Source organism: Trichechus manatus, unplaced genomic scaffold, assembly GCF_000243295.1.
Source record: "Trichechus manatus latirostris isolate Lorelei unplaced genomic scaffold, TriManLat1.0 scaffold00114, whole genome shotgun sequence".
In the NCBI taxonomy this organism is placed as follows: Eukaryota; Metazoa; Chordata; class Mammalia; order Sirenia; family Trichechidae; genus Trichechus; species Trichechus manatus.
The window spans coordinates 6888184-6909629 of NW_004444050.1; the positions used below are offsets into that span (position 1 = coordinate 6888184).

General features: G+C 41.5%; 1 protein-coding gene across 2 annotated transcripts in view; it reads right to left on the reverse strand.

The window, feature by feature from the left end:
* EGFR (epidermal growth factor receptor) overlaps nt 1-21446 on the reverse strand; it is a 215176-nt gene that overhangs the window by 65618 nt on the left and 128112 nt on the right. Inside the window, exons 2-4 of one of the 2 annotated variants that reach the window (XM_004383965.3) lie at nt 7373-7524; nt 4950-5133; nt 1998-2132 (exon numbers count right to left, since the gene is read on the reverse strand). In XM_004383965.3, coding sequence (XP_004384022.3) covers nt 1998-2132; nt 4950-5133; nt 7373-7453 — 400 coding nt within the window. In that variant the 5' untranslated portion in view covers nt 7454-7524. Of the gene's footprint in view, nt 1-1997; nt 2133-4949; nt 5134-7372; nt 7525-21446 lie in introns of those variants that run through there. The other variant, XM_023738321.1, reaches the window with a different exon arrangement.

Below are 21446 nucleotides of genomic sequence, written 5' to 3' on the forward strand. Positions count from 1 at the left end.
CTGAATAATGCATTCTTTCCTTCTTTGTTCGAGATGTCAAACTTCTTTATGGACATTTTGACTTAGTTAGGCTGATCTGCTTGTCTGTTCTTAAATAGTACTGAACTGCTTTCTATTTCATAGCTTTGTATATTTGAATCTTGTTTACTGCATGAACTTGTCCATCATTCTTCCTTTCCAACCTTTTTTCGGAGGGTCTTTTTCCAGGTTATTGGTATTGAGTGTAGGAGAGCCATTTTGGGCCACTTATCTGATCATATATTTGGCTGGGAAACAAGCCTTGAGCCCAGCCACTCGTTAACACCCAGTAGATTCCAACTCAGGACAACCCCAGGTGTGTCCGTGTAGAACCGTGCTCCCTAGAGTTTTCAATGGCTGCGTTTTCAGAAGTAGTTTGCGAGGCCTTTCTTCTGAGGTGCCTCTGGGTGACTCGGACTTCTAACTTTTCAGTTAGCAGCTGAGTATGTTAACCATTTGCACCACTAGATCTGATCTGTGGCTAACAGGGATTTTCCTCAGAGCCTTTCCATGACTGTCAATTTTTTTGTTATAAATGTGCACAACTTAACTTCCTCATTATCTATTAGACAGCTGAGGAAATCCACTTTCATCTCATGGATAATATAAAACATAACAGTTTAAAATACAGCTTTTAGCTTCTTGCAAGGAGTAGATGGGTACCTGGTATTTTCTTGCAAACACACTGGGTACCTAGCAGAATAAAATATTTACAGAACAAAGGGGCTCTAGTTGATGATTATGAAAATCCATGTCAGATCCATCCAAATTCTTTGAGACCAAAAAACAAATATGCACCCATTGTAGAGTTGTGCAAACAAGGGAGGAGTGGCAAGCACTTTTTATTGGGAAGTATTGAAAGACCACAAAGACCCAGAGGTGCTTGGTAAGCATAAGCCACCCAGCGCTGGCAATGGGACAAGTACTTCAACCTTAACCTACTGCCTTGTCCCCTGCCAGTGCTCTCCCTCGCATGAGCTGCCTTACTGACAAATGGAGCAGGGAGGAGGTCATAAACACTAAGGGAAGTAGGACAAGCTCGCTCCCTGCACTGTGTCCAGTTTTGCCGGAGGCTCTGAGTAAGAGTGTCAACACCCATCCTTGGGAGGGCAGAGTTCAGCCCCAGGTTTCCGGTCACTTTGGCATTTGGCCTGAAAACCAAACCAAACCTGTTGACGCTGAGTCGATTTCGACTCACAGCGACCCTATAGGACAGGGCAGAACTGCCCCATAGGGTTTGTTTGCAAGGCTATAATCTTTACAGAAGCAGGCTGTCACATCTTTCTCCCGTGGAGCAGCTGGTGGGTTTGAACTGCTGACCTTCTGGTTAGCAGCTGAATGCTTTAACCACTGCACCACCAGGGCTCCTTTTGGGACTTGGCAGCAAGTAAGAAACACAGAAAAGTCTGCCCAAGATCCACAAAACAGGATAGGAAAAGCCCCCAGGGCCAGGACTGACAGGAGACCCTTGTGCCTTGCCCTAATCCCAGTAGGCTCTTCTCAATGGGCACATGAGGGCTTAGTGGCCCATGGGGGTGACTTAACCTGCCAGCAAAGCAGGCTAACTTTTACCACGAAAAACAGACTTTACCTCTGTCTTAAATAAACCCTCCTCTAGTTGGCAAATAATTTATTTACTGCTTATGAGACTAACACAGTTCTTGAATGGCGCAAATGGTTAATGCGCTCAGATGTTAACTGAAAGACTGGAGGTTCACATTTACCCACAGACACCTTGGAAGAAAGGCCTGGAGATCTACGTCAGAAAAATGAGCCACTAAAAATCCTATGGAGCACAGTTCTTCTCTGACACACTTGGGGTTGCCATGAGTTGGAGTCAACTCAACAACTTGGAAAGACTAATGAGACTTAAAAAAGATGTTTAAACACACCTTCTTTACTCCTACCCCACCCTCATGTTCTACAGTTCAAGCCCCCATAGGCATTGGGGGCAGAGAGAGAGTTTGGGGAATACTCACAGCTGGCCAGACTGCTGTGAAAGTCCACTGACATATTGCTGATAAAATCACTGTCGACAATGTCTCTCCACTGGATGGTTTCTATGCTGCAGAGGACAGGGTTGTTGCTGAATCTCACGGCACCACTCAGGATTTCTGCAGGAGAAAGGAGCCACAGTCAGGACAGATGGCCACGACTTCCCATTGCCTTTAAATGATTATGATGCTTGTATGCACGTCTTTATGCTTTACATTCTGCTAAAAAAGGCGCTAGGGTATAAGCAAGGGTCCCGACGATTAGTCCCAGGAGAGTTTCAGTGGGGGACAGAGGAGGAAACACCAATGACAGTGCCACCATTGAGGAATCAGGATTTTTCGTGAGTCGGGCCTTGAAAAGTGATTAGAACTTAGGAATCTGGAGACGAGAGGGAAGAGTGTTTCAGGCAGGGGCACAGCATCAATTATGGAGGGGACAGTAAGTGAGTAATCCCGGGAAGCAGACCTGGCAGGAGGAACCACAGTGGGGAGGAGTGAGGGTGGGGAGAGCAGAAGCGCTTTGGCTCCAAATTCTTGGGGAAGGTGGTGAGCATTAACCCAGGATGCTCAGGGGTGTCTGTGGAGGATTTTCAGTAGGGAAAAGGGGTGAAACTAATACCGAAAAAGAGAATCTGGTAAGTATAGGAGAACAAATGGGGGGAACCAGGGACAAGAGCACTGCCAGTGACTGGTCTTGAGTCATGTGGAGCTGGTTCCATGTGGCAAAGGGGAAAAAGAGGAAGTAAAAGACTTGACAGTTATTTCAAAGGAAGAAGTGATAGGACATAAAAAGTCTGAGATGATAAAGAGCTCAAGCCTGGGCAATGGGACAGCTGCATCAGTGACAAAGTCAGCTGAACATAAGCGCCTGTTGGAGGACCTAGATGTGCAAAACGCTGTCGCTCTGGCTGGCAAGTGTACACAGATGAATTAAACTTGTTGCCTTTTCTCTGCCACACATGGGGGAAGACAGACATGCCATGCAATGGAACAACCTCATGCCCACGGAAGACCAGGACACACGGTAGGATGATAGGCTGGCCCTCCATGGGCTGGGTATTGTTTCAATTGATTCGTAAGTTTTATTTAGTTACACCTTACAGTAAGCCAATGACTAAATATAGAAGCATCAATCTCAGATACATTAGATAATGCCTAGCATCCCACAGGCAGGGGATGGATGCAAACTAAGTACCAACGTGAAGAGGGAAGGATTCTCCCTGGGAAGATGTGCTAGGGTGTTGGAAAGAAGTGAGATTTCCCAGGCTGTTGACAGGCACACAATTGAGAACAATGAAGTAAGGGCAATGCAGGAAGACAGAGGCCCGGAGCACAGGCACAGATGGTCGAGAGAGAGGATGGGTTACCCCGTGGTGGGTGGAGAATAAAGGAAGAGTGGGAGGATGGCGTGGAGGTCAGAAAGCGTCAAACTGTGGGGCTCTGGATGCCGGATTAGAGAAGGGATGTAAAGGCAGCAACGAGAGCCAGGTGATCGAGTGAAAACATTAACTAGGGAGCCAGAGACAAGCCCATGCAACGCTGATGAGAGGTCAGACTGGGCTCCAAGAATAGGGATGTCAAGACAATTAGGAGAACAGTCAGAGGGCCAAGAAAGAAAGCTTAGGGATGGAAGAATCCAAAGATGGAGCCTTACGCAACATCTACAGTTAGCTATGTGAGTAGGTAGGGGGGAGTCAAGGTGAAGGGGGTTCAGCTGCCACCTCCTGCTTAGTTCAGGAGACAGAAAAGTTGTCATTTTTACTTTCAACATTGCATGAATGTTTACTGTGTGGCAGGCACTGGGGTAGTTAATTACTAATAGAACTATATTAAATTATCAGGATTTATAAAACCCCAGCCTAGGACAGTAGCAAAACAATAGAAATAGCTTCTAAATGCTTTACCTATATGAAGTCAGTCCATTTTCTCCACAGTCCAGGAGGCAAGTTGCCATTATTATCCCCATTTTTGAGGATGTGGAAACTGAAACACGAGGTTAAATAACCCGTTCCAGGGCCAACTGGCTGGTAAGCAATGGAGCCAGGGCTGGAACCCAGACAGTGTGGCTCCAAAATCCACGCTCTTAACCACACACTGCCTCTCATTATGATAGAGTCGTGAGGCAAGACAGGCAGAGAGGGGCAGACTGAATACATATAATAGACCAGCACACCAAAACGCACATATAACACAAATTAGTATTAGCATAAACCCAAAAAACGTGTGCGTGGGTGCCCCGAGCAGTTAAAGTAGCCAGTGAGGATTCCAGAGGAAATTCTGTAGAACGGCAAAAGCAAGGAGCCAACCCAGAGGGGTGTGCCTGGCTAGTTCCAGTCTCGTCTTTGGATGTAGGGCCCAGATCTCAGCCTGTGAGCCCCCTCGCACTTCTGAATACAAATGCTTCCGCTACATAGCCTCTCCTTGAATCAGGCCTACATGGCACAAGGAAAGGGTGAGGACTCGGGGGCAGAGATTTGGTGCCATCCCCGGACTTCCTGTTTCCTGGTTTGGATTTTGAAACTACCACAAATGTGGGTTGTTCTTTAATGTATGTCCCTAATACCTGAGAGCCAGTAATAAGGCTGGCAGTTATTCACTCTCTAAGCATGAAAACTTCCCATTCTAGTCCAGGCCATCTGGCCATATTTTCTATTTCTGAGCCTTTGTCATTTCTTACTAACTCCCTGAATACTTTTCCGTGCCCCTGGAAGAGTTGGGACCTGGCTTAAACCTTCCATTCCTACCCTACCGTCTTTCATCATCTTAGTAACTTCAACCTGCTTGTATCTTGCACACTGCTGGCTCTCAAAACATATAGATTTGATGAATAAAACTCTTCTCTGAGGTGGGATAAAGAAATGCAAGAAGTTCACAGGAAGAAGGGTGTGAGTTTCATCAGAACCACATCTACAATCTCCCTATTCCCCAGCCACTCACCCTGTAAGTTTCTCATGGGCAGCTCCCTCACTCCAGTTTTATTTGTACCGTAGTTGGATAAGACGGCCAAGGCATAGGTGTTTTCATAGAGTAAATTTCCTCTGATGATCTGCAGGTTTTCCAAGGGAATCCTCTCCACTGTGTTGAGGGCAATGAGTACATAGCCGGCAACCTCCTGGATGGTCTAAGAGATAAAATGTCAACTTGTTACTTTGACAGATTCAAGAATACGAAGATTAAAGTGGGTCCAGAGAGGCCCAGGACACCTGACTGAAATGTAATGCACACAAGTGGCTAAAAATATAAAGCGTGCAGATGATTGAAACTGGGGGAAGGCAGATGACAGGTTTTACAATTATTTCGGCACTTTTGTCTTGGAGTCCACTGGCATTCATAAAGGATAATGGATATTATTTAGAAATGCGGTGACTGTCATTTTACTTGGTGTTCAATACACTCGGATGAAAATCGAAATGTTTTACTGATTACTTTGTTTCAGTCTTGCATGCTTCCTTATTTCAAAAAATCAAAACCCAGAAGAAGGTCAAGCAAATCCAATCAATGTTCAACTACCACCAAAGTCTGAAGCCTTCAGAGCCAGTGCCTTCCAGCTCACTTGAGCCTATTGTTAAATATTCAGGAATTTTGTAAACTGGTTGTTAAACTCTTGGTAGCCTGAAATCAGCCATAGTGGGAGTATTTACACCAAGGAAATTGGCAAATGTTACAACGCAGGGCTTTACCAGCACATCATTACCTGAAGCAGTGCTTTAGGGATTAATACTAGTGTCCATGATGATACCGGAATGCCAGACAAGTCTGCTTCCATTTGATGCAGGCAGTCCCCGTTCCTAAATCTGTCCTTAAATTGAATTTTTACGTAAGTCAGAACAGTTAGGTACGGTTCATATCTAATGTCAGTTAGTCAACTGTTCGTCTTAGTATATAGTGTACCTTTATATGCATAAAAAGCATTAAAGAAATACTTCCAGATACACTAAAACATCTTTAACATAATAATACAGTAATAGTAATAATAATTTTTCATGTGTGTCACAAGGTAGTGCCCGTTTGTTATTATGAACCATTGTATGTACCTTGAATTTTTAATATAATAGGCTTTATAGGGGTTGTTCATAACTACGGTTGTATGTAAGTTGGATTCTTTTCCAGCTACGCTCACTCCTCAAATGATTAAGTTCCAAAGACAAAGTCAGTACCCAAAAACCGGCACTATGCGAAAATGGAGGATTTTTTTTTCTGTTTTCAGACCATCCATTTGTCCAATTTTTTTTATTTAGAAAGTATGATCAAAGAAATAATAACAGCTAAGATTTACTGATGTGCTCATCACTACGATCAGTCCAGTTATGGATTATTACTCTGCTGAGAAGGTGGTTTGGGGGAGACAAAGCTGGATAAAGCCAGGCTGTGTGACTGGAGGGCCCACGGCTTAACCACGTCACCTTCCTCTTGTGCTTGGTCAGAGCTTCCCTTGCGGAGCTGCTACCAGGCCTCCACTCCCAGCCCAGCAAGTCCGGTGTTCACCACCCAGGAGCCCCCTCTGCTCTCAGGGCCTGAGCCAGCCTGCACCAGGTCCCACCAAGGTGGAGGCTTCGGGCACAATTCGACTGACTTTGGGATGTCATTAAACTTGTACGCATTTCTTCCAAACACCCTCTCCTATGCCTCTCTCTTTCCTCCCTTTCCACCCCACAGCAATTTTGAGTTGCAAGGCCTCAGGCCACATAAGAGCTGGGAACCCATAACAGGTGCCCACGGGCTGGGTGCTGCCTGCATGTCCACCCAGAGGGTGTAGCCATGGAGGAAGCCAGCCCCGTGGGCAGCTGGATGAGGCATCCTGCCAGCTGGAGGGAGTGGCAGGCACAGGGCAGCGTGGCCCAGCTTCTTGGAGGCTGCCCAGAGACCCTCCTCAAGGGATGGGGCGCTCCACAGCCACTGCCACCCTGCTTGTTGCCTTGTTAATGTGCAAAATAGTTGGGACAGTAGATTTTTTACTATTGTTGTAAATGCAAAATGTCAGATAATGAGATAGTCGATAAATGAGGAGCAGGTGTATAACCTGGCACTAGCTTGTAAAGTCGCCTTCTCGTAAAACTCTTCTCATAAAACTAAAACCAAACCTGTTGCCATGGAGTCGATTCTGACTCCTAACGACCCTATAGGACAGAGTACAACTGCCCCATAGGACTTCCAAGGAGCAGCTGGGGATTCAAACTGCTGACCTTTTGGTTAGCAGCCAAGCTCTTAACCACTGCACTGGGGCTACGTACAGTTCCCTAGAAACTGTGACTACTATAGAAAAAGCATATACACTTAAAATTAAATTCTACCAAGGCCTTTACCTACTCATATTTACTTCTATCATATTTGGGTAGGAAAATCAAATTCAGTGAACTAACCTTTAAGAAGGAAAGGTCATAATTCTTTTGCACGTAGGTAATTTCCAAATTTCCCAGGACCACTTCACAGTTATTGAACATCCTCTGGAGGCTCAAAAAGTGATCTTCAAAAGTGCCCAACTGAGTGAGCTTGTTGCTCGTGCCTTGGCAAACTGAAACAAAGGAAAAAAGACACCATGTGAAATGCTGAGTAAAGTAGCAAAATGAAAATAAAGCAAAATTCATAAACTTCAAGTAACTTGGTGAGCTTTAATGACTTATGATATTCATTCTGATCAAAGAACACTTCAAGGCAAATATATATATATAGCATCATTCATAAGGAATCGCTCATCCCTATAATGCATGGAATTACATTATATCAAAACACACAAAGAAAAAAAATGTTGAAAATTCAAGGAGAGATCAATGAAAAGTCTGTGAAAGTCTTTTAAGATAGGGTAAATGTACAGGAGTTTCAGTAGACCCCCCCCAAAAAAAAAATCACAGGGCATTTTAATAATATAATTATAAGGTTCAATTAATAACTATAAAATGAAAATTTTTCTTTACAAAAAGATAGCATGTCACACCATCACGTGTCCAAAGAACATTTACTAACATAACATATACCAGGCGATATTTTCTGACCACAACCGTGTAAAACCTAAAATCAGTGACAAAGTATAAATTAAAAACCCCAAATGGCCAGATATTAAAAATATTCTTCTAAACAACAAACGTATCAAAGAAAAAGAATCAAAGGTTAATTATAAAATGTTTAGAAAACAACAGAAATGAAAACATAAAATGTAAAAACACACACAGCTAGTGAGAAACCAACATGTCCTTCTGTCTGGCATACTCCGCGTTAATCCACCCAGCTCGGGTATAGGTACATGGCTTTGTATCACCTGCCAGGACACAATCTTGGTGCTCTTAACTCCCTAATGTTTTAAGGTATCAGACTTAATCCAAGAAAACATTTTAAATTAGGGGACAAAGTTTGACTACAAACGTGCACTTGTGTAGTCTGTATTTAAAATCAAAGGAGAGGGTTATATGAAAATCATATTTACAAACCTGGCTCTTTGAAAGACATGTTTAGGCAAGCATAACAAAACAAAGAGGTGTGGGGCTTTTGAAGCAGGGAGCTTGTTAAAGGACTCTGCTTTGAACCAAAATGATCGTGAGAGTGAAGAAATACTGCCTTTGGCTTGGGACGTTAGATTCAGACCTGGCCAAGTTCTTCCTCGTCTGTAAGGTGCTACTGCAATCCGAGGAACCAGGTGGTGGAGCATAAAAACCAGGCCAAAGTCAATAAGCAGGTACTTTCCTCAGGAACTCTTTCTAAATATGCATTTCTATTTTATAGGCTCCTTTCTTCTTTCTCCATGGGAATTATTCTAAAAAGCATCATCAGACTGTCTTTTCTGGCATGATCGTGCCGCAGAAATGGCACATGTTCAGATGCCATGTAACTGACCCGAAACGTTCACACAAACAAGTAAATATGAAGCAATCTCCACATCCTCTTTAGCACTCTGGGGATTTCCCTCTTCTTCCCTTTTATGTGCTCATTCGAATTTGGTGGTAGGTAGAGAGACCTCTCGCAGAGGAATATAGAAGTCAAAAAAGATTGCATCCCTAGTTACTTACGCCAGGCGCAGAAGGATTCCATAATTCTTCCAACCATAACTCTGGATTGACCCAGACAATCTGCGGTCAGCTTTTACTGCAGAGGACAAGTGGCTTTGATGGAGACCTCACACTGGAACAGTTGAATGCAGCTGGCTGCCCCACATGTGATTTCTCAATTCTAAGGTCCTTAAAGATGCTACCACCAACATAGGTATTTGGTTTTGACAAGGACACGTGACCTTTCCCTTGGTGCAACTGGGAACAAAATCTGCTTTCTGAGCTGACAGCCCTGTGGTTTTGGGATCTGCTCTCACCCTAACTTTCAGCCTAACTGATCGACTGTGGTCTGAGTAGCCAAAAGTATTGGTCGTGCCAGCTGAGCCAGCGAGGTGACCAGCATGGACTCAAACTGAGGGTTGGAGGAGGTTTTTCAAGAGTTTCTTCAATACACAAAGGGATGAAAACAAAGGGAGATGCTCTCATTTAAAATGGTCAAGGTCATCAGCTTTGAAGTTTCTCAGAGGAAGTAAACAATCTTTATTATTAAATAAACGAGGAAATAGCTCTTGTCAGTAAAATAAAGGAACGAAAACCCACTGCCATAGAGTTGATTCTGACTCATAGCGACCCCATAGGGTTTCCAAGGCTGTAAATCGCTATGGAAGCAGGTTGCCACATCTTTCTCCCATGAAGCTGCTGGTGGTTTTGAACCACCGACCTTTCAGTTGGCAGTCGTTCGCTTTAACCACTGTGTCACCAGGGTGCTTTAAAATAAAGGAAAACATGCCATTTAAGCTTAGTTGGTTAAATTACAGAAAAAAAAAGGTCATTTAAAAAACGCTTCACTTGTGCTTTCAGTCATTCCAAAATTACTAAATGAGCACCGGAAGTATTTATTTGATGAAGACTTGTCATGAACCTTCATTGTCTGTAATTAGCATGAACTGCTTTGCTATTCAGAAACAAGATACTGTATTTGGAAGATTACTGATGTCAAGGTTAATTAAAGCATTTTGGGAGGCAACTGGATGACCTGTGTAAACAAATAAATATACTCAAATTCTATGTCACGATGATTCTACTTTGGAAAACTATTCTCAGAAAATAGACCTAAATATAAAAAAAAGGCTCATGCACACTGTTGTTAACTACTTATTTTTTTAATAATGGCAAAAAATTGCAAAAAACCTAAAGGTCCAACTGCCTAACATGTCTATTCTTCAGAATAAAAAAGCAGTTGGTATATTATTTGATCCAGTATAAGGCAAGTCCGTCTCGAATCCTATCCTAGGATTAATTACTAGAGCATCAAAAGAAATCATTTTAAGGGAGCTTCTTCTGAGGCTTTCTCCTGCCACATACCTAGCAGACAAGTGCATCAGAATGACTTGGTCTAGATTTCATGCTTGAAACAAAGTATAATCTTGGCTTCATCATTACACCATGTATCTTGTATCTCACATGACAAAAATAAAGCAATGATAAAAATTGAATATGAGGCCACCGATCTAAGTGAAATAAAAAATTACAATCACAAACTATTTAGATTTAAGACAACTGCAAAGAGCAAGCCCTTTTTAATTAATCTAGGAGGAAGTTTTTGTTTAACAGCTTTGTCATCGGGTGACCTTGAATTACTTCCCTAAGTTCCCTGCCCCGTGTTTTCCACAAATACAAAGACAGGGAAAGTGATATTGACCTCCCAGAACTGTTCTGAAGATTGAATGGATATATAAGTTTCTGTCCACTTTCATTGGATAAAGTTAACTGAGGAGACAAGTGCCAGTAATATAACATATGGTGCATCTGGACAGATGTCAGGGGACCTCCGTTGATGTATATTTGCCCTAAACTATTGTCTAAACTGGGGATATTTGGGTTTGTACACATAGGCTTACTCAAATGTAGGACATTAAACATAACTACTTTTATGATAGCTATCGAATTTGAAGAAAGGAAAAGGAACACAGTGTACTTTAGGAATTCATAAAAATTGGCATAATAAGCAATTTATTCAAAGATAAATTTAATATGACTTCAGGACTATACATCTGAAGAGGAGACAATTAAAAGTGTTGATGTCAAGCTCTATTTAAAAAATTATGCTCAAGGTTTGCTCTACTCTTGTAAATCTGATGACAAATTCTACTGAAACAAGTGCAGCAGATCCCACTGCAGCCTCTGCAAAGCACTTAGTTTTCTGTCTCCAAATTTTATTAGGAAAATTTACAAATGTATAGGAAACCTGAAAGAACTGTATAGGGAACATCCTTATAATCCACCACATTAGCATTTTACTATATCCATCTTAGTTTTTTAATATATTTTAAAGTAAGGTTCACTAATCAGTACACTTTGGTATATCATTGAGGGCAGTTCCATATTAGTTCACAGTGATTTATTTTGTTTTTTGAGGTAATATTTATAAACAGTGTAATGGTCAGTCTTAAGTGTACCCCACACCTCTGTCACCTAAACCCTCTCATGATATACAACATTACTAGCACCCCAGAGTTAACCGCTGTTCTGATTTTTTTCACTACTGTAGAACTTCATATAAATGGAATCATGTGGTACTACCCTTTTGTCTAAGGCTATTTCGCAGCATAGTGTCTGCGATTCATCTAGACCGCTGGACTGCACTAAGCTGTTGATGAGAGATTCAGGGAGGTGAGTTATGGGATGTTTTCTGTGTATTATTGGGCATCGAGGGCTGACCCATAGTCTGGTTATTCTTCATTTCAAGATAACCCCCATTTTATCATTACTGAAAATAAAAACAATCTGCCTCTTTTAAATCTTTAAAGCTCCCTGATTTTATGGAGTAAGGCCCACGGCCTTCCGATGCCATTATGGGGGTATGCACCTCAGTTTGCCCACAAGCCTGGGCAAATCTGTCTTACTGATTAAGACATACCATCCAAACAAGTTTCTCCAGGGTTGCCCAAATCCACTTAGGTGTTTTTAGAATTGCCCAAGTTAAATTCATAATTGTTTTAATTTGTTGTTTTCTCAAGTACACATAAATGGGTGCCAAAGTACTCAGGTTCTTGTAGTTCTATCTTTGTCCCCTTTTCCAAATAGCATTGTTTAAAAGCACAAATCACATCACACTACTCCTTGGTTTGAAACCATCCAAAAGTTTACCAGTATAATTAGAATACAGTACCAACTCCTTTCTGCTGTCAATGAAGCACCTTCTCTTAGCCTCTCTTCCCCTGGTTCAATGTCCCAGCTACACCCCCCTACTTCTCTCTAGCAGGGAATGTTCTTCCACCTCATCTCAGATCTTGGCATGTCTGCCTCCATTTTATCACCGAGGTTCCAACTCAACAGCCATCTCTTTAGAAAAGCCTGTTCTGGAACCACATTAGCTGAAGTATCCACCATTGCATTCTGTCCCAGTATCCTGCCTTTTCTTCCTAGCATTTACCACGACCTCTGTCCACCAGAACGTAGGCTTGATAGCGGGCACTCTGTGGATCTCGTTGACCCCTGGTGCCCCAATTCATGGCCAGCATCCATATCTTGGACTCACTGACTGCTGTGGTGTGTGCACACATGTGGTTATATTTACATTTTAGTTGTGAAGGCATGTGTTGAGCTGACCAAAGTCTTGGATTCCTTCACTTGGATTTCTCTGTGTTTCCAGTGTTCAAATGTTTCATGGAGGAGGAGTAAGTATAGACATATTGGAGAATGATAGTCCTCACACATTTCTGGTTGGTCACTGTAAAATCTTTCTAACCTATAGGCAAATGTGTAGGGGAAAAGTTTATCAGTGGTGGCCAGGGGCTGAGGGGAGGTGAGGGGAGTTACTACTTAAGGGGTACTGAGTGTCTGTTTAAAAAAAAAAAAAAAAACAAACCTGCTGCTGTCGAGTCGATTCCGACTCATAGTGACCTTATAGGACAGAGTAGAACTGCCCCATACGGTTTCCAAGGAGCGCCTGGTGGATCGAACTGCTGACCTTTGTTTAGCAGCCAGAGCTCTCAACCACTATGCCACCCGGGTTTCCAAATATCTGTTTACGGGATGAAAAAAAACTGAAGGTGGATAGTGGTGATGGCTGCTACAATACAGTGAATGTAATTAATGTCACATAACTGTACACTTAAAAAATGGTTAAAATGGCAAATGTTTTGTTATGTATATTTTCCCACAATGAAAAAAAAAATCTTTCCAACCTAGACAACATATTTGATTAAGCTTTAAAAGCAAGAAAAGGATTTTTTTCCCCCACTTTCATGCTGAAAAAGATTTAAGGAAGTCTCAAATAAGATAGCATTCATAGACTGGATTTAAAAACATATAAAGAAAAAGCACTCAAAGAATTTGTCAGAAGTTTCATCATACCAGAAGTTACAAATATGTTTTTGCCTAACTGAAATTTGGTAACTTTGAAATTACCAAAGTATATATGTCTGTACATTATGATGCCAACTAAGCTAAAATGCAGAAATAAGACAGGAGGAAATAACACCAAGTTGTCAACAACCGCCATTTCTTAGCAGTGGTATTATGGATGTTTTTCTTATTTTCTTCTTTATAATTTCTGCATTTTTCAAATTCTCTACTGTAAGTATTATTATATTGTAATAAATAATTACCTAGGAGAAAATTTACAAAAATCTGTGTTGAACAAGGCCAAAGGGAGGATACCAAAAAATCCAAACTCACCGCTGTTGTGTTGATTCTGACTCACAGTAACCCTATAGGACACAGTAGAACAACTGCCCCATAGGCTTTCCAAGGATTGGCTGGTGGATTCAAACTGCCAACCCTTTGGTTACCAACTGAGCTCTTAACCACTGTGCATGGATGTCTTAATTTTAAAATGAAGAACTGATACTATATAAAGATTCTCAAAGTTTTGTGTTGTACCCATTTAATGGCAAGGTGAAAGTGCTTTAAAAATTAGAATAATGGACGAACAATAAAAAACATTCTACCAAATGTGTCAGAAGGGCGAATAAGCTGTAGTTTATTAACCTCATTATAGCTCAGAATAGTAGTATACGGCAACTATTAAAAAACAGCATGCGCTACACAGAGATGTTTTAACTTGAGTTTTCAAATTACATTAAAATTTTTGTATCTATAAAAACATTTATATATCGATTTTGGAAAACATAGAATAAGTTTATCCAATGGAAGCAATGTTCTAAATTGTGATTACAGTAGCCGACTAGCCTATGAAACTTATTTAACCTACCCAGTAGCTTATAACACCAGGAAAGTAGAAAATCTATGGTTGTGAGTCATAATGAAAGAAATTGGAAAAACAATAAAAGTAAACACAAAGTAGCATTTAAATCTTCATCGTGGGTTTAATCAACATTTTGTGGAATGGGAAAAGTCTCATAATCGTGAAAAAGACTTTTCAGCATTTTCTAGAATTTTGTTTTTATCAGTGGTTCCTTATTTCATCGTATTTGATTTCATAACCAATAAATAGTTCTTATCTGGCAGGCTATGTGCTGAATTGAATTTGAATTTACATTCAAACTTGGAAATGGACATGTAATACTCAAAAAGTCTTAAGTATTTGATGATTTTCCATGAGCGGTATAATATGCCTATTGGACTAAACATGTCAAGCTTTGGCATGCCCAACACAGCTGCAAACTAAACTCTCATTAAATTAACAAGCAGAAGACTTTAAAATAACATATCTTTTAATTTTCAGTTGGGGAACAGACCACAACAACTGGTTGTTTCCATCCTCATCCTTCTCTGAGCCATTAAAAAATAATTCCCAGCCAACTTTATGGTTTACCATACGCTGCTCACAGCAACCAAATCATGGCAATCTATTCTGAGTGCACCTCTTCAATTACACCAGCAAACGATTATTTTCCCCACTGTTTTTTCTTGTTTTTTTTTTTAATGGACTGAGCAGATTTGATGGGTTGTGCTGAAGTTATAGATAGTTTACAATTTTAGAATAAGAGACATGAATTCTCATTACTATATTGTCCAAAGAACAGTCCTAAAAATGAAAATTAATAATCTTAAATCACAGAGCAATCTATTTTTTATGGGTAGCAGAACAACTAGTGAATCAGATTAATTTGTCCTATTAGAAACTGATTTGGACTCAAAAAGCTTTCAGAAACTAATACCCATTGATTTTTTTTATCCATTCAATCCAGTATAGATTTACTGAGTACATAGTATGCACCTAGCAACACACTCTGCCTGGCAGTCGGCTTTTCTGATCATCTATATGTTAAAGATATGGTCATTATGTATTGAACAAAAATTCACATGGAGGAAAGCAGATTACTTATATAGTAACAGACCTGTATGTGGCTGGAGTATTCTTTTACTGAATACTGACTGCTAAACAGGGTATACTGAAGAAGGACAGAATACTGGATTTGGTTTAAAATCTTGCTATGTGAAAATATAAACAATAGTGAATGTGGTATGCCTGGAGTTTCCTTCCTAGAGATATCATGAGTAAGCTCCTCCTTCTGGCCAGGGTTCTGTTTTTCCAATCTCTTCGTTGGAGACTATTGCTTACTCATGTTCATGGGCTCCCTCTTCACATGTAGACATACTTTTGAAGTGAATAATACCACTTCCGTTTCGAAAGTCTGTCGGCCAAACCACCGCTTACACCCTTTGCTTCTACAGCAATTTCAGATCTTCTGACCTACTTGTTCAGTGCTTTGTCGCTTTCTTCAGATTAGTACTTCAGACCTACCAGTGAAGGGCAGTGCAGAGCCAAGAATAACACTGGTACCTGACATTTGCACTATAACTCACAGTTCTTTAAGCTCTTCCTTTGGATTTAGGCATTACCTCAAGAAGGAAGTGTGAATGTGAACGAGGTGCTGGAGAGCTAATTGCACTCTATTAACACACAAAATTCCACTGAAAAAGTAGTATGGGTTTGCTTATCTGATTCATTAACTCCTACCATGAAAGAACGGGGCAGTATCATGGTGGGTGGAGATAGAGGGGAGAGGTTAATAATTACAGGGAGTAAGGCCAAAGAAGCGGTAATGGGAAAAAGTGGGAAATATAAAAGTTCAAGATGAGGTAGAGTCAAAGACCTCTGCTTGAAAATTGGCTTCAAAATCTAATCAAAGTTTGCCTTCTGGGCAGCCACGTCTTTGTTTAAACTCAAGAAGACTTCTCTGTTTGCCGAAACCTTTCACCTCTAACTTAACTTCGTTCTTTGTTAGATAGAAAAGTGGTAAACAGGAAAGAGTATGAAAGATTGCTGGTGGGTGGGAGTACGATCCCACAGATCCAACATCCCCATAGCCCTTGGCATGCTCAGTTGGCAATGCTCTATTTCTTCAACAATTTCTCATAAAGCAAATCACGGTGCAGTTTTCTCTTCCTAGACACGCCCTCACAATCTATTTCATTCCCAGCAATGTGATGTGGAGGTAAGGTGAGGTAGGGCTGCCAAGACTTCATTACTCTGGGCACAGTCCCCACCCAACTCACATACCTCTCTTTTATATTCTGCTTCAGACCCACATGAATCACTCCCTAATGACAAAGGCTGAGTAATATTTCCCATATTTCGTTGGGCTGCTTATTGCTGGTTGAGTTGTCCCTCTAGAATTCATTTGAATGCCACGCATGGTTGAGAAGCATCATGGCAAGGTGGATTCATGAGCCTCAGAGGTTACTACAACCACTCAGTGAGGCTCATTCCACTCTTGCTCTTTGATCTGTACCAGGGGCATGAGAAGTTGCTTGTTCTTTTGTTCATTCATTCAATGAAAACATATTTATCAAACTAGTACCAAGGATGAATCAGATGTACTCACTGTCCTGAAGAAGTATATTAACCCTCTGCAGATATGACTTTACACATGAAATAATCACAAGACATCCCCAAACCAGGTAATATAGAGACGTGCTAAATGAACACAAGTCAGAAAGAAGAGAAATCTCCAAGCTCAAGTTATCTGGGAAGGGAATGCCAACATTCCTTATTACCAGGGGCTCCCTGGGTGGTACAAACTGTTTGCTCTTAGCTACTAACCAAACGGTTGGTGATTTGAACACCCAGGAGTAGAAGAAAGGCCTGGCGATCTATTTCTGTAAAAATTACAGCCAAAAAGATCCTATGGAGCTCATGAGGTCAGCTCTGTAATGCATGGGGTTGCTATTCCTCCTTACCAAGCAAATGAAAACATAACTCACATTCAGACTGAAATAAAAAGTGGCCTACAAGTGCCAAGTGTTGGGCTTGGTGATTTCATCATACATAGTCCTACCATTTACCACACTAAGAAAATAAGGTACAGCCTTCCTTCCATTTCTAATTTTCCCCTCCTCTGGATCATTGCTCATAATCTAATTTGGGTGTACAAATGACCCTTTTTTTGTTTGTTTATAGTTATCTATATGAATCACTTCTTCATTCATTCTTCTTACGGAAATTTCTCTGGAAAAAGTTTGAAATCTGCAAGAAAATAAGATTTCTACTCGAAATGGGCACCGAGTGCCCTTTTTGCAAATGTTTCTCTACAGACTCTGGGTTCTATACAGCAATATGTGTTCATCAGGCACCACTCTCAATCTGAAACAAGATGGTTTACATGTTCTTTTTAAAATTTTTCTTCTATTTTGACCCATTTTTTTTTTTTTTTAAATTGGTCCCTGATACTGGAGGGACCCTGGAAGACATGTCCCCTGGACACTCTCTTAGCCCAAAACTAAAACCATTTTCAAGGTAAACTCTTCAGACAAAGATTGGACTGGACTGTGGGACATAAAATGATTCTTGTGAGGAGTGTGCTTCTTAGCTCCAAGTAGATACATGAGACTAAACGGGCAGCTCCTGTCCGGAGGCGAGATGAGAAGGCAGAGAGGGTTAGGAGCTGGTTGAATGGACACGAGAAACCCAGGGTGGAAAGTAGGAGTGTGCTGTCACAGTATAGGGAGAGCAACTAGGGTCACATAACAATGTGTGTATAAATTTTTGTATGAGAGACTAACTTGAATTGTAAACTTTCACTTAAAGCACGATTTAAAAAAGAAAGGAAAAAAATTGGAATCTAGTGCATAACTACTGAAGAAGAATTGATGCCTTTGAATTATGGTGTTGGTGAAGAATACTGAATAGACCATGGAATGCCAGAAGAACGAACAAATCTGTCTTGGAAGACGTACAGTCAGAATGCTCCTTAGAGATAAGGATGGTGACACATACTTCGTCTCATATACTTTGGACATCTTATCAGGAGGGATCAGTCCCTGGAGAAGGACATCATACTTGGTTAAGTAGAGGGTCAGTGAAAAAGAGGAAGACCCTTAACCATATGGATTGACATAGTGGCTGCAACAATGGGCCCAAGCTTAACAACGATTGTGAGGATGGTGCACGACTGGGAAGGGTTTTGTTCTGTTTTACACAGGGGTCGCTATGAGTTGGAACCGACTTGATGGCACCTAACAACAACAATGCATAACCGGCCATTTCTATAAATATGCACACATTCATGTGGCTTTATCCACAAGCATTAGAAAACAAGCACACAAATAAACACCTCCTCCAAACAAAAGGAAAACAAAAGCAAAGAACAACAACCACAAACTGAACAAAAGAACAACCATTAGGAGAACAAATGAGCGCCGTTACACCAGTGTGTTTTCTTCTGAAAACAAAGATGCTCCCTGCACTCCTCCCTCCCTTTGCAGCTTCTACCTCTGTAGCACTTGGCTGTCCTTAGCTATTGCATGATTTTCATCATCTCAGGAGGCTTTGCTGTGTGATTACTTCCTGTAATGCTGTTCTTGCAGAACCACAGGAAAGCCCAGGGGATGATCCAAGGGTCAGTAGAGGAGACTGCAGAAGACTTCTGATGTTTTCTACTGGGTAACCTGTAGAAGGACAGATTTGGAATCTTCCCTGTGGATCAAGCAAGGGACTATAGGTGCCTAAAGGAACAGGACAATAAATGAAGCAAAGATGCCGAGGAGGCAGAAAGAAGCTCAGTGACTATATTAACTACTTGCTGTTGAGTCAATTCCAACTCATGATGATCCCATGTGTGTCTGAGTAGAACTGTGCTCCATAGGGTTTTCAATGGCTGACACTTCGGAAGTAGATCTCCAGGCCTTTCTTCTGAGGCACCTCTGGGTGAACTTGAACCACCAACCTTTCGGTTAGCAGTTGAGTGCGTTAACGATTTGCACCACCCAGGGACTCCAGTGACTATCTAGGGAGTACTTAGAAAAGAAATGGATTTGAGATGTGTGGTTGGGGACGTAGAGAAGGCACAAAGCTGACACAACTGAGAGACTTATAAGCTGCTTTTCACACCGGAGCCTGCCCTGTGTTCCTTCAGACTGGAGTTGTTATCTGTGTAGAGCCATCTTATACTTTTTACAGTGGGCAGTGAATGGCAAGTGGTGAACAGAAGGAAAATAATCTTCCTGAGAAAATTACTGGCCCAGTTTCAACAATGAGCAGCGAGCCTACTTGCTTATTTTCAAGTTATACAGAAACACACCAGATCCTCAGTAGAACTATTTGAAGCAATGCTCTATTCTCTCATAAAGTGTTTGAGAAGTTAAAAAAAAACAAGGTGGAAGGCAAAACCACCAGCTGTTCTGATGGCAGACAATAAGCAATCAAACCTTCACTGGTACATTTCAGTGATCACTTGACTTGGAGTCACAGGGCCTGGGTCGGAGACTGGCATCCACCTCTACTGAGGGAACTGCCCAATCTCTTTGAGCCTCTTTTTCTTCATCTATAAAACAGGGACTTGTGTACCTTAAGAAGCCCTGGTGGCCCAGTGGTTAAGTGCTTAGCTGCTTACCAAAAGATAGGTGGTTTGAACCCACCAGCTGATCTGTAGGAGAACGACGTAGCAATCTGCTTCCATAAAGATTTACAGTTTTGGAAACCCTACTGGGACAGTTCTACTCTGTCCTATTGGGTTGCTATGAGTAGGAATCAACTCGATGGCAATGGGTTTTGGTCTGGTCTATGTACCAGCTAGGAGAATCCCTGGTCAAAGCATCTGACATGTGGGACAGCCTTAATGAATATTATTAAGACTTGAATCTGAACTAAATCTGAATTGTGACCCAGTAGAATGAATTGCTTCCTTCTTTCCATGCACTCTCAGTGGTTGACCCCTTCTGCCCTTCTGCTCACATTGTTGATGTGTGGCCTGGCTTGGAGCCATGAGATCTTGATGCTGAAGGAGGAAGAACCGATGCGGACACAGCTGACTGGCCTGCCATGGCCAGAAGGACTGGCCTATGGTTTGAAAGGCCAGCATCTGGACCCATCTCTGCCCAAGGAGCCTGTGATGGGCACATAAAGCAGAGGAAGCCACACCTAGTGTGTGCCTTTGAGCAAAATTCCCTTAAAGGAACTCCCAGCTTGCAGCTCAGAACATGTTCTATTGTTCTTATTTTTCACTTAGAGAAAGGCCTCGCTTGACCCTTTGTGGTGGTTTTGTAAGTGTAGTGGGGTCTGTGTGTTGGGTGTGTACACATGGTTTGATTTAATGCTCATGTTAACATGAACAATCTCTTTACTTACTCCTACTTAATTTCCATATCCCTTTTAAGTTCCATTTGAAAATGGGCAAGAGGAAGTAGCGGTGCAAAGAGCACAGTTATGAGGATAGATCTCGTCCCAGTGTGGGAGACCTGGAGCTTTCTCTCTCCCTCGTCAGCTCTGTAGTCCAAAGCCCGTTTCCTGGGTTTCTTGCCTGGGAAAGATTGACTCAAAAATCACTCACAACTACCAAATTAACTCAAAAGCACCCAAAGTCAAATTTCTCCTATAGAAGAATCTCAATTTTGGCTCAGAAAATTGTTCTGATAAGGCCATACTATTATTTCAAGACCATATGAAACCATCCATGAGAGAGCTATCAACCAAAAGTGACAGTGCTTGTACAGAAGCATTTGGTATTCGATAATCCTCTTGCTTGAAAAAGAAAGTGGGACATGCCAACCACAGCTGACTTTTTACCGCTGCAGGTCTAAGTCTAGAACCTGGAATGTCTAAAGTATCCTTTGTGAAGAGCCAGAGAATCAATATTTTCAGCTTTGCAGATCATATGGTTTCTGTCCCAACTACTGAACTCTGCTGTTATAGCGTGGAAACAGCCAGATACAATATGTAAACAAATGGGCATGGCTGTGCTCCAATAAAACTTTATTTGCCCAAACAGGCGGCAGGCTGGATTTGACCCATGGGCTGTACTTTGCCAACTCCTGTTTTAGAGAAGGCCTATCAGGAGGTCAAGAAGTAAATTATTAAAATCTCCTTTATCCTGGACTTTCTGGAAGATAAACCTGATTGAGATGATTTATCTTCCGGCAAGGCCAAACTCCAAAAGGGCTTTCTTAGGATTAAGATCATCAGCTAAACAGAGGCACTGAAGTATAAGATATAATGTATTTAAAACTGATAGTGACATGCAGGGTTTGGGGACTGTTTGTCTGTGTG